This window comes from Rhinolophus hipposideros (genome assembly GCF_964194185.1).
Source record: "Rhinolophus hipposideros genome assembly, chromosome: 16".
Lineage (NCBI taxonomy): Eukaryota > Metazoa > Chordata > Mammalia > Chiroptera > Rhinolophidae > Rhinolophus > Rhinolophus hipposideros.
Window position 1 is genome coordinate 34,055,976 of NC_138062.1, and position 14,136 is coordinate 34,070,111.

Sequence of the window (14,136 nt, forward strand, 5' to 3'; positions counted from 1 at the left end):
CTTGCCCCATTTCCTGCCCCTTTGACTCACTCTTGATAAAATAATATAATTAATCACATTTGCAGATGGTGGAATGAATGGAAATAAGGAGACCATGCTGATATTATTCATCATGCATTGTCTTGGTAAAAGCTTATCCTGGTTTCAATTTATAGGCCAAGTATAGAACCGTAATCCATAAGCACTTTCTAAATCCTAGCAGGTATGAAGCCCATCATCAATGTGAGGGACAGTGGCAACATTTTCACTGTGCACCTTGGGCTTCAGCTCCCTTGCAGATCTTCCCTTATCCTCAAATGGAAAGTGGCTTAAAGAGTTTGAAAATATTATTTGCTGCATCTGTTTCTAGTGATGCCTTATAATTCCTCTCACCAGAAAAGAGCCTTTACCATACTAAATCATCAGAAAGATTCTCAACCTACAGTGCTGAAGGCTTTGGAGTTTATCACACAGTATGAACTATTTTGCAATATAGACTACGAGAGTGTTTCCTAAAATCGCCAAAATAGATTACCTTACTGAATTCTGAAATAGGTAAAACAAATTTTAGCTATATTAAGTGGCCAATATTTCTAAAACTTGAAACATATGTTTGGCATGATACATGCATTCGCTGTAGTATTTTACACACTACTGTTAATCACCATGTGTCAATACATTAAACCATGGAGTATATTAATGTCTTTCAATTACAGGGAAAGATGAAGGAAGAGAATTAGTGAGCAAGCTGAAGAAAACGAATGCAAGCTTCTATACAGGGCTTGAAAGTAATTGTCTCTGGCCTGCAAGAGGTTTTAATCCATATGGAAGTCTTGAGCTGCATTATTTCATACATTAGATGTGCCTTTTGGATGATACAGAGTTGTATCATTAATGAAAGTATCCTTTCAAATTCTATCTACTAGTAATATCTTACACTTTATACCAAGAGTAGTTCAATCACGAACAAAGCAGTTCAAACCACAAACCTTTCGGAGTACATCAAGAGCAATAACGGAGTCAAGAGCAATAACCTTTCTCTGAATTTAGCCCGGTTTTCCTGTCTTAAGTGGAGTGTACTCCAGGATTCCTCTATGCTTGATGATTTGATTCTGGGAATCAATCATCAGTTCCTTGATCATCAGTGAATACAGACTTACTATAACTCTGCAATAATGCTATTCATTTAGGAGGACCAAGTCAACGTACCCTAACAAGCAAAAGAGTGGGCAGAGTCCCCTTTACATTTTTTTTTTTTATTTACTATACAGAATTACAAGATACTTTTCAAATCTGTCATGCCGCTATGGAAAATGTAGTTTCCTAGATACCATATGGCTAACATCAAGGTAGTCACCATTAAGTGGACCTCATTTATTGGTATTGCACACCAGCTGTGAGATAGCATTTCCAATAAAAAAAAGAAAATATAAACATAAGACTGTATAGAACATTCATGAGTTTTTAGTTTTCAGTATTGCCATTTAAGCTTATTGCCTGCTGCTTAGAAGTTGCAGATATTTACATGTAGACCTGGATCTTGGGAATTATATCTTCCTGACTCTTTGCCCATCAGTATGACTTCTCCTTTTGATTCATAAACCCTTTTGCAATGAGGGACCTGGTTTTAGAAGAAGACCACATCACCTATGGTTTCAGGTAAGTCATCAGGATTCCTATGCCATTTGGCTTTCTTCAGGGCTTCAGACTGATGTACAGGGATCTTGAGTAAGGGAAACCTATGTGACGATAGCCAGCAGAAGTAGTATGTTTAGGGATGCCCAATAGTTTGCCGTACCACTGAGAGTCATCTTGCTAGGTCATGTTTTGGACTTAGCCTGGCTTCCATTTCAGTAGAGGTACCTGTACCCATGCATGTCTCCTTTTTCATAGAGAAGTGTAAGAAAGTGGTTTCATCAGTAGGTGCATCTATGGGCTCCTTGGTGCCATGCAATCTGGGGTAATCTCAGATGTTTATAGGCGTGACCCTGGAAAGTCATATGCCCTATACCAGGGATCTAAGGGCCAGTTTGTTACATTGGGTCTTATTAAAGTCACTCAGGGTGGGATGAGAAGTCCCGGTTCTATGGGAATCTGGGCTTGTAAATCAAACCTCCCTCTGAGAGAACGTTTTACGCAAATTTAACAAACCTGTGCTGACTCATAATACTTAATGTTTCTCTCTTACTTAGAAAACGTTGATAAGGTTACTTAAAATTTTTCCATAGACTAAAAACAAGCTCACTGAACTCTGAACTTCGGAACGTGAAATTTGTCTTTTTGTACATATAGACATTGTTTATCTAACTTCACTTTTGAGTAGTTATCGCCTTCATCATCATTTCATAGAGATTATTTATGGTTAAAAGATGAATTTTGCAATTTCTCTGAGCATGTTGCAATGGTTTAGACTTCCAAGTAGCTCGTGCATGCACATTCCATATAAAGTTCTTCATCTGGGTTTTAGGAGAAAAGGCAGAAAAAATGGAAAAATAAAGGATGTTGTATCTAATTAGTAGCCAATGCAATGATGCATGTTTGCCCAGCTACTGCCCCTTTTTTCCGCAGCCCAGCTTCTCTCTGTCTCAGAATGACTCTCATCTTCTGGGCATTCTTTGCACCTAAGTGACCCTGGACAATCTCAAAAATGTCTTGGTTTCTGTGAAATAAAGCAGCCTTGTTATGTTCTCTAACTCTGGAATGACACATCCAGAATTAAAATAGAATCAGATGACCTACAAGTGGCTAGCCTAAATTCCATTCACTTACTTTAAAAAATTCTTTTACATCAGCCTGTGAAATTACATGAAACATAGATAACTATGCTTTATGACCCATTTTATTATTTTGTGAGCCTTTCAAAATGTTAGAAACTGTTTTCTCCAGGAGGAAGGCTCTGATTGGCCCCCTGTAGTCTTAGAAGGCCATTATGGATACTGGAATTTGTGTGTTTAAGTCATTGTAATTCTCATGAATCCTCTATTCCAATACTCAAGTGTACACAGTGAAATGATGGTTTCTATTATGATCCTGACCCTAAGGCAAAAAAATGGTTAATAAATTAGATTCAATTATCTAGAGTGTCTATATAATTGTAGTACACTTTTATTCAATTCAAGATTGTTATCAGAATGGTTCCAGTTTATCAGAATCAGACTTCTGAGAAAAGTACAGAGAAGAACCCTGAATACCTAAGCATAAAAACTGTACCTTTTAATTTAATTTAATAATTACGTAAGCATGTAAAATTGACCTAGTGTGTGACCTCCAGGAGTTGCCTTTCTGAGTCTCCTTTGACTCATCTATAAAATGTCACAAATGTACTATGTCACCTAGAAATTTTTTCATCGCAAAAAAGATATTATCAGTCTACGGTGGAATTGTTACTCAGTTGACATAAAACATTTAATTCTTACTAGGAGAATGTTTGTTAAAATATGTTGCAGAAACATGGAAGCACTTGATTTTTAAAACTTGTCAGTTTATTAAAAATCTCGACTGACGAGAGAATGATAATTTTCTAAGTAAGTATAATCATTCAGGAGGAAAAAGGGGGAGATATTTATGCTTTTTCTTTTTGCATTGTGTCAGTACATTCATTTTTTTTTAATTAAAAGCAGATGGATATTTAGACATCAAAAAGTGCTGCTTGAAATACTGAATACTGTATTATTAATGCTCACCAGCTGAGGTTTGCTGACAAGAGAGATGATCATAAAACATAACCTTTTATTTCATCAGAGAAAGTTATGCCTGCCCAAGATCTGAAGCCCAACATTCATAAAACCGTTTCGTACAAGTGACACCTACTCAAAACAGCTGTCTGCAAAGAAAATAAATGGAATTTAATCTGCCATAAAATAAATTGCACAATTTATTTTTCTTGAGGAAGTCGTGCCTTTGTGGAATTGGTGAACTATAGCAGTTTTGCTTTGAAAAGAAACATCTCGTTCTGTGCCAACCCCATGTTAATTCAACCATGTGGGATTTTCCTTCAGAGAAAGCAACTGGGAAGCCCGATGGACTTACCCACCACCTACTGATGGGAGTTACTGTTCTCTATCTTTAAAAGGACAGATTTTAAATAGGAGCTTTAAATCATTGTTCTAGCCAAAGACAAATAGGTTTGAAGATGCATGTTAAGAAGAAATATATGAAACTGTCACTCAGTCCTATGAAAAATGACAGTTTTGCATGCTTCAAACTAATATTTAAGCAGAGAACAGAACTGCAAAAGAGCAAAATGCTTGTTAGAAAAATGACAATTAGATGAGATTTATCATCTCTTCAAAATGAAAATATTAAGAAAAAAATATTAAAAGCAACTCATTGGGCAAATATAAATAATTTAACCCCCATTTGACCAACTATTCTACATGGGAGTTTTTAAAAGACATCTTATAATAGAGGTATGGTATGTTTTAATTTGTTGATTTCATTCATTTAAGTACACCAAATATTTTTAAATGACAATGGAAAAGAAAGCAACAATAAAATCTTCCAACTCTCAAATTTGTTGTAATATTGTATGTGATAGCTAACATGGTTCAACTAGACAACGGAACTTAGATCGTGCCTCTTCATTCTATTACACATTTTCAAAAATACTTATTTTTATCTTCAAAATTAGCTTGGAAGCATTTTATTCTGATGGCTACATTCTCTTGAACTACATACAGATGGTACCTCGGTTTTCTAACGTAATCCATGAGTTCTGAAACGTTCAAAAACAGCCAACAGCTAGGCCTCAGGATCTGGCACTCAGCGGAAGCCGTGTGACATGTTCAACTTCTGAGTCATGTTCGAAAACTGAAGCATTTACTTCCGGGTTTACGGCATTCATAAACCAAAATGTTCATCAATGGAGACGTTCGAAAACTGAGGTACCACTGTACTCACATTCTACATTAGAACATTTTAAAAGAGTTTTTGTTAAAACTAACAAAATTTTTGTTATGGAAGTTTCCATGTGGCAGTTTCACCAAATGTATCTTTGTAAATTAAATATAAATCCTACTGAATCTTAACTAAAACTGAAATTAATATCATCAACTTTAGATATATTCTTACTTTCTTTACAAGACAGAAGAACATACGTTCCATTAGAATCTTTGGCAGTTCTCTGAACCTACCAGGTCAAGAACGATAAAGGGTAATTCATATAACAATTATTAAAATACGTATACCTCTAGAGTATGTCAAGACCCTTTTTACTAACCTATAAAATAAGCACATACTTAAAATAGGTTTCTACTGAACTAAATAAAGCACTCTAATAGTAATCATGAGGATTGTAAATGTATGTATAATCCTCCTGAACTCCTGAAAACTGGAGTTTACACTCCAGTAACACTCCTGAAAACTGGAGAGATTAGTCACATTATCACTGCAGAGGAAACAGGATGTAACAAATACTACTCCAAACATTAAGGCAAAGGGAAGGCTCACCAAAGATACCTAACTCTCTAGACTTTTGTCAGATAAATCCTTTTGTTTAAGTAGACACCTACATCAATGTGACATCAAACTTTTAATTTATAGAGGGACAGAAATCCTTTCTCCTTCTGAGACAGATTCTACTCGAAACATACTCTCCTACTGATTACTAATACTCACACATTATAAATGAGAAGAGCCTTTTATGAGTTAATTTTGGAACTTCTAAAACTTACTCCTGTAGGTAGTAGGCTCTTTCTCCTCTGACCCTGAGAACACATTATTGTTTTAAATTCATATTTAGGACCCTAGGAAACAGTGCCACTTATTGCTTTGACTCCCTTTCAACCTTAAATGTTAACCTAATGAGTAAAGCACAACTATTTTATTAAAACTATCTGTTTGACCATTATGCAACCTGATATAGAAATTTGTCATCAGAAAAACTGAACATTTTCATTCAATTCTTTAGCAGGAGCTGTGGAATTTCTAAATAGAAAAATACCCAGTAGTCTTTTATAACATTTACTTAGTTTCTACTACTTATTAGTATTTAGTATTATGTTTTGATTTTAAAATACAAGTAACCTTACAATTTAAAATAGGAATAGTAAGTCTAAACAATTCCAATATTCATTCACAGTGACTAGCTCTCAATAAATTGCTTGTCTCGTAGTCTAGGGGAGTATCTGATGGAATGCAAGCACTAAAACACTTTTGTTGATTTCATCTCAGAATCTTTACATGCACTTTAGGGTTAGTATTTTATCATATAAAAATGCACTACCATTCTTCATCTATTTTACAACCTTTTCACACTGATGATATCTTCCAATTTGAACAGTTGTAAAACATGTGCTGATTTGTCTGCTTATGGAAACTTTCCTTAATGTATACTTGGAGACTATTTGAGTAAAATAGAACCTGAAATTCAAGACTCAGGTTCATTTGTGAATTGATTTAAAAGATTCCTGCTATTGTAAAGATTTATAAACATTCAATCATGTGAAGAGTCTAAGATTTTTATGGGTAATATAGATCTTTAAAGAAACTGCTTTATATATATATATATATATAAATATATATATATAAAGCAGTTTCTTTAAAGATTATATATATATATAATCTTTATACACACACACACACACATTTCTCTTCTTCAACCTGGCCAGGGGGAGGGGGAGGGGGAGAGGGAGAGGGGGAAGAGAGAAGAGAGAGGGAGAGGGAGAGGGAGGGAGAGGGAGGGAGGGAGGGAGAGAGAGAGAGAGAGAGAGAGAGAGAGAGAGAGAGAGAGAGAGAGAGAGAACCCAGTGCACAGTACTACCTCCAACTTGCATTTAGGGGCGTGTGTCAGCAGCTCTCCCGTGGCTAGCCTCAATTTGAACTGGCATTCATCAAAGCATACAGAGTTTAGAGAATTGTCAGGTTCAAATATATCCTATCTCTGAGGTTAAGCTTCAGCTTATTTCACACATTTCAACATTTTCCATGTGGATGCTGTTAAGGTTGCCTGGAGTTTGGAGATAAGCCCAGGATTAGTCCTGCTTTAAAGTCATCATGAAGCCTTGTTATAGGCCTCAAGTTAAGTTGTTAAATGTATTTCTGAGAGCTTACTGAAAAAAAAAAAAATCACATTCACTAACTTTGGAAAGCTTCAGATCGCAAAAACATAGTGCTGTTGTTGAAAACTTACCTGCAGGCCGGTACCTTCCTGTTTTTGTAGACAGTAGGCTTATGTGCTGAGGCTAAAACAACATTCTGTTTAGCAAGCTTGCTTGCGGAAGAATATCTGAACTGAGAAAACCTAGATTGAATATTCACTTTCTTTTTTTTTTTTTTTAAGCATTTTGATAACTAGGTCAAAGCTATTCAAGCAGATTTTTAAAAAATAGCTTTGCAATAGTTATAATTATTCAATAATCACAAATTATTTTAGTATTTTTGTTCTCTATTGCTATGAAACCAACTTCTACAGAATTTTCCAATCACTATAATACTCACATTTTTGGAACTATGAATTCCAAGTGATATTAACCTTGCATTATTAACATGGGTAATATGTTAGTTTTCTATTATTATTATTATTATTAATTATTATATCATCATCGCATGTATAGCTACTCTGTTGACCTGAAGGACATAAAATACAAGGCAGTAATATTTGATTAAGTCTTGTCAAATTGTATTGCCCTTGACCAAAGGACATTGCCGAATATCCAAAGGAGATACAGTGCAAAGATCTTAAGATGCATACTGAAAAAACTGGGTATTGAAATATGTTTCTGAAAATAAAAATAAAGTGTAATGTTTCAGAAATAATTTCCTAAAGGAAGCTAAAATAAAACCCTGTATATTTTTTTACTTTAAAATTTGTTTAGCCTATTTGATTTTTAAAGAATTGCTACAGGCTTATGATTTCTGGGTTGTCCAAAAGAGTGTAAGTATACTTTAAAATATGATGTACAGTAGCTTTTAACACCATGGCTATAGATAATAATAAAACAAAAAGGGGGCTAAAAAAAAAAAAAAAAAGCTCTGTTATAGAGGTCCTGTAAACAAGAGATGCCTTGCCATAGCTTTCTTCTTTTGGAGTTGTGAGAATAATCTTGAAAGGTATTTTGATAAACACCCATGTAAGACCACTCATGTAATTTAGGTGGCCAACATGCTACATTCATCCTCCTTTTGAGGAAATTCTAGATTTAATTTTTCTTCAATATATGTAGTAAATTACCTTTGTTGGTAAATTTAGAGATTTAAAAAATGTTAATGCATTCCTAATTTTCCAACATGTTGTGAATTACCACAATTTGGCTTTGCATAACCTCTGACTTCTGTTCCTTCTGTAGATAGGTAGATAGATGGATTGATTGATTCAATCTTGTAGACTAGATTTCATTAGATTGAGAACATCTCCTCAGTATGGAGATCATTTATATTACAATAGTAGAGGAGTATTGGGTGAATAGAAATCAGTAGTTGAGAGAAATTACCCTCTTGTGTGATGCACAATTCACTCAACCATTCAAGACAGCTCTCCAGTCATAACCCCTCAATGAGGAGTTCCTTAGATAACTAAGGAGTTACTTATCCATGTTTATATTTAAAAAAATAAATCTGAGACATAGGGAAGTTAATTTACCCAGTGTCAGACAGTTCATAATTGACATTGGGATTCTAACCTGTGTTTATCATTTTAATTTTCTGTATTTATAATTTCTGTATTTATAATTATCATTATAATTTTCTGTATTTCCCACCACTCAGAAAGGAGGTCCACATAAATCATAAGATTTTATCAGATGAGATTTTTGTAACCGTGACAAAGATTCGGAAGAAGAATCTTTTCTATTCCATACAAACTTTAGAATTACAATGTATTCTAAAAGATAATAGAAGTATTTTATCCCTTATTCTTTTCAAAGTTTAATTTCACACATACCAATATGTTAATATAAACAAAAGCAATATTAAAAAAAAATTAACCTTTCAAAAATTTAATAAGTAATACTTTCAACTTGAGAGTTCATAGTAATAACCTAAGATTTACCAAAGCATTGAAAAATTATTATTCTTAAGAATATCCAATAGAAAAGTCAAAATCACTGTAATTATCCCAAATAATCATTTCCCTGTTGTCCAACTGTACTGACACTAATTACATTAACAGTCTTCTGAAACACTCTTAATTCTTATATGCAAAAGTAACATATGCAAAAGGATAGTCCATCAGAGTTACTACTGCACCAAAAAATGACACTGATTTGAAGTCAAATGTAGATGCCACCACTTTCTCCTTTAGACTTTCTATCAAAAAATACCTCTGAGAAATATTCAGCACAAAATGTTCACAAACCACAATTTTCTGCTACCCAGTGTTTCCTACTATATTCTACTCAGTTCAAAATTCTGCTATAATAAGTAATTTACCAAGACAGAGTTAATTATGTAGAAAATTCTCCACAGATACACTGTTTGATTTCTCTCAGTACCAGTCAACCAAAAAAGATCATTTATTTGGTGATGTGTAGCCTGAGATTTTGATTCCCTTTTTCATTCATTTATTTAAAAGGAAAGTTTTAGCTTTAATACATTAAATACCTATTTTTAGTCTGAGGTAAAAATAACTACTTTGGAATAAGTAGCCACAATTAGGATAAAAAAGAAATCAATATATTATATAAATTAATTTTTAAATAATAAATTTCAATTTTAGATACTGGCTTATATTCTTAGGTAGTATTGAATGCACATCTTTCTAAGTAATGCAAGGCAAGGCAAAAACTGCTTTGAAATCAACTTAAATCACCAAGTTTGTAGCTTGCTATTTTAATGGAATGGTGGTAGACAACCTTATTTTTGTCAGATAAACTTCAACATATATTAATATTAGGCAAATGCTGAATCAACATTTGAAGTGAATCTTTGAAGACTAGAACTCAAAGAAATCTCAAAACTAACACACAAAGCAGTTTTACTTTTATAGGATTTTTGAATACTCTGAAGGAAATGACATTTTTGCTGCAAATGAAATTGCCAAAACTTCAATTAACCCACATGATTTCAAGAAGTATTCTTTTGTGAGGCATAAGAATAATATACAATCAAACTATTTTACTGCCATTCTTTCTTACAGATATACAGCATTGTTCAGCAGAGCTCCATCATGGAAAGAAATACAAGGTAGAAAATTATATTCCCAAATAGATGAATATCATTAGAAAAGGTTTCCTCCTCTCCATTCACAGCAAGCAAGAAAAACGAACTTTACTTTCCCTGCAGTATTAACAATTCCCACATCTAGACCAGATGTAATTAATGAAGTCCTAACCTCAGGAAACTTTCAGTAATTTTACTCTGCTGTTTTATAAAACCAATTGTGTTTATCAGAATGCTAAAATATTACAACTTATGTCAAATTTTCTAATACACTGTTACAATGGATTTTTTTTTGTTCTTGTTCACATATGATAAAATAGTTAGAATTGCCAAGTAAAAATATTTATTTGTTACTTATAATTTCTAGTATTTATGAAGCAGCACTGAGCACAGCCTGAAGAATGTATCATAATTGTAAATCACAGAGTAGATACTCTGCAGAAACAGATTTTAGAGTTCTACTAGAATATTTCACCACTCCTATGCACTTATATCTTGCAGTGTTTGTCCCAAATCTGAAAGTAGAATTTGAGGCATGTTGCCAAAATCTAATTTACAATAGGAACGTAATGACATTTTTTAGAGTTCCTCAAATGACACCAACAACTTCTCAGTTTCTTTTGCATTGGCCAGCATTTCATGAAATCACAACATAGACAAAAGCCTCATAATCACCTTCAGATAAAATGAGAAACAAACGTCAAAATAACTTACCTGTTTTTAAGCCTGCAGTGATTATGTAGGTGATAACAGAATCAGATAAAATATTATTAACTGTATCTTACCTCTATCGCTGAAGTCATCTACTAGAATGATTTCTGCTATCAGACTCTCCGGGGTTCGGTTAATTATGCTGTGTATGGTACGCAGGAGTGAAGTCCAACCTTCATTATGAAATGGGATAATGATGCTGGTGTTTGGCAGTGTTTCCAAGTACATCTTGTGCTTACAACTGGAGATGATGCAGGAAGAAAAAAGCTAGGTCAAATGCAAAATTGTACTATATCTTACATTGCTATCTACACATTATGTAATCAGACAAATGTAAAAACTAGACTTTGTCTAATACTTTCCTAAAAGAATTTGTATATCATAATAGTTACTCTACTCTTTCATATAATTCATTAATAATTCTCTTTCACACTCACTCTTGATCGTTTATCCTCCTTTGTATCGAGGGCTCAAAAACTAGGTAAGTATTGTATTGAAATGTTGTATTCTTGTTAACGTAAAAATTTCCTATTGTTATCTAGTAGTAATAATGACACATTTTATGCATTAAAATTGTTTCCACTGAGCACAAGGTCTTAAGGTTTAGAAGGGTTTCCTGGAAAGTTCTGGAAATTTAAATTCTTTAACAATTATGTCTAATAAGTTTTGGTTGTGGTATGTTTCAATAGCTGGGCAGCATATAAGCCTCTGGGGGGAAAAATACAGTCTTAAATTGAAATAAATGAGGATTTAATGTTAAATAATCATATACTGATACAACCACATAATAAGGTTACATTAAGATCCAAACCAAGACATCACATTTCTAATGGAAATTATAAAAATAAATCTCATGTTGTTTTTCTTATCATGAAACAATCTAAGATGCCAAAAGAAGTAGGATTAATTTTAGGCACAGTTAAAAGCAATTTAATACATGCAATTGCTATTTTTGCATATTTGTGATTTATTTAATTAATTTATAAGCCGCATGAGGGCAACCACCTTTTCTCAAATCTCGTTTCATTTCTAGCTCAGCATTGGGCATAGTTGCCCAAGGTTTATTAAGGCAGATGAATTTATTTAAGTTTGTGAAATCTTTTAGTTACTTCAAAATGTTAGGGTAAAATTTGAATCAATGATCAAATTCTGTGATTTTCCTGATATAAATATCCTGAAAACACAAACAGTGGAAATCTAGAAACAGACAGAATTTGTACTTAAATGCAGGAACATCCAATGTTTCACCTTTTGCCAGGACCTGGGCTACTACTTAGTCTAGATGAGGCAACAAACCATAGCATGATACTGAAATATGCACAGATTCGACCAAGATGTATAGAAGTATATCAGAATATTCAAAACATTACTTAAAATGTTTTTTTCCAGTCAGTCATTTCAATAATTCATTTTACTATGATCACAATAGGACATATTAAATATTGCTGTGGATCTAAAACAAGAGATGTTGCTTTATAACCTAGGAAACTATGACAATATAATTAAAGCCAAAAAACAATAACTATCTAAGAATATGAAATAAAATTAAATATTTTAGACAAGTAATTTAAACATACAAATATAAGCATTTTCTTTTTTATTCTGTCCATTTATTATTAATTTAATCTCATTTATTATTTGTAACAATATTTATAAAACAAGTAGATTTTGATGTTTTCAAGTACAATGAGACAAATCGGATAAACCATCAAAATAATACCATAAAATGGGCATGAAATGCTAGAAAAAACCTGTAGTTCATTTTAGGATAACATAAAATGGTAAAATGATAATAATATCATATGAAACAGATTTGTCAGTGTTTTCCATGGGAGTGTAGTGAGATGGATGTTTTCACATATAACACACAAATCTAGGAAGTAATTTAGCACACCTGTCATAATTATGTGGGGACATCCATTCTTCTCAACAAAGCCAGAGGCCCAAGATAATTGTGCCTCCCTATAATAATTTTAGGGTAATTGCACCAACTTCTAAAAACTGTAATACCTCATAATGCTCTGGAAATGTAACTGATATTCCCAAGAGGGCAAATTATTTTTTAAACATTAAGACATTGTATATATTCACTTGCATATTAATTAAATAAGAACTGCATTCAGAGTAATACCCTATAAGTAATCAGGTTTATGACTTCAAAGTGATACTTAACAGCTCTGTACAATCCATTCAGAAAGAAGCAGAAACAAAAGAATGCAAGACTGATCATATGGAAATAAGGCTTTCCCTCTTAAAAATGTTTTCAATTATTTCTATAGTATATGTAAATTTAAATGACCTCACGTGAGATATAAAAGTATCCCTTCTACTCATTCATTCACTCAAGTCAAGAACAGGTGGAGAATAAACAGTGTTACTGTGGAGTCAGTCTCTCTTTTTCCATATTATCTTGCAGAGTTTCCCAGCAAGATTGAAACTCATTTGCCCAACAAGGATAAGCAGCTTGACAATGCACCTCTACTCGTACTTTCCTTCCTTGTCTTCTTCACCTGCCTCCCCAGGAACTTTCTGTGATTCCTTTTCAAAACTACTGCAGTCAAATTTTTGTCTCAGGGTCTGCTTTTAGGGGTATCTGATCTCACACATAGGCACATAAATTATACTTCCCTTAGCAAGAACAGTCTTTTGAATACAAAGAAATGATCAAAAGTCTTTAAGAAACATTATTATTTTTGTTGAGTTATGAAGCTTGCAGTTTGTTATTCCTGGATATATTTTTAAATAATTTTATTAAATTGTCACACATATTTTATTCTTTTAACTTTTTAATTATCATTGATGCTATGTTCAGTCTTTTTTATGCCTATGAATGAACAGGACTTCATGTATATACGTAAATGGCCTTATTCTAATTAGTAAAATAACCTTCTTACATAATGTATTTTATTTCGTTTTTTCAATTAGACCATATTGAAAACTTACTAATATCTTGTACTGATAATTTGTTCTCAAAAACTGAAAATTCACTTTATATATCAAACTACTTAAGTTCAAATGATGGCTTTGCCACTTACTACCTGTGTGACAATGGCACAGTATTTCATTTCTGTATGACTAGTTCTCTTATGTGGGGCACTGGAGGGGAAAACTTTTTCTTTTTTCATAAAGTTAATAAGAATTATTAATTTAATAAGAATTAAATTAGGTAATCCATGCTAAGACAGTACAATATTGCATCTGATAATAGCAATATCATTTTATATCATTATTGTTATTGCTATTATGTTGTTTTGTTATTATTTTACCTGTCAAACCCTCTGTGGAAGGAGGTAGAGAGCTAGGAGAGACAGGAACTGCATGAGGGAAAGTCAGGGACACTAAGGATACAAT

At 33.0% G+C, this 14,136-nt stretch overlaps 1 protein-coding gene across 2 annotated transcripts in view; it reads right to left on the minus strand.

The window, feature by feature from the left end:
- Nucleotides 1-14,136, minus strand: part of GALNTL6 (polypeptide N-acetylgalactosaminyltransferase like 6) — a 964,301-nt gene that overhangs the window by 551,911 nt on the left and 398,254 nt on the right. For both annotated transcript variants that reach the window (XM_081077650.1, XM_081077651.1), the window contains exon 5: nt 10,860-11,026. In XM_081077650.1, the coding sequence (XP_080933776.1) occupies nt 10,860-11,026 (167 nt within the window). The remainder of the gene's footprint in view (nt 1-10,859; nt 11,027-14,136) is intronic.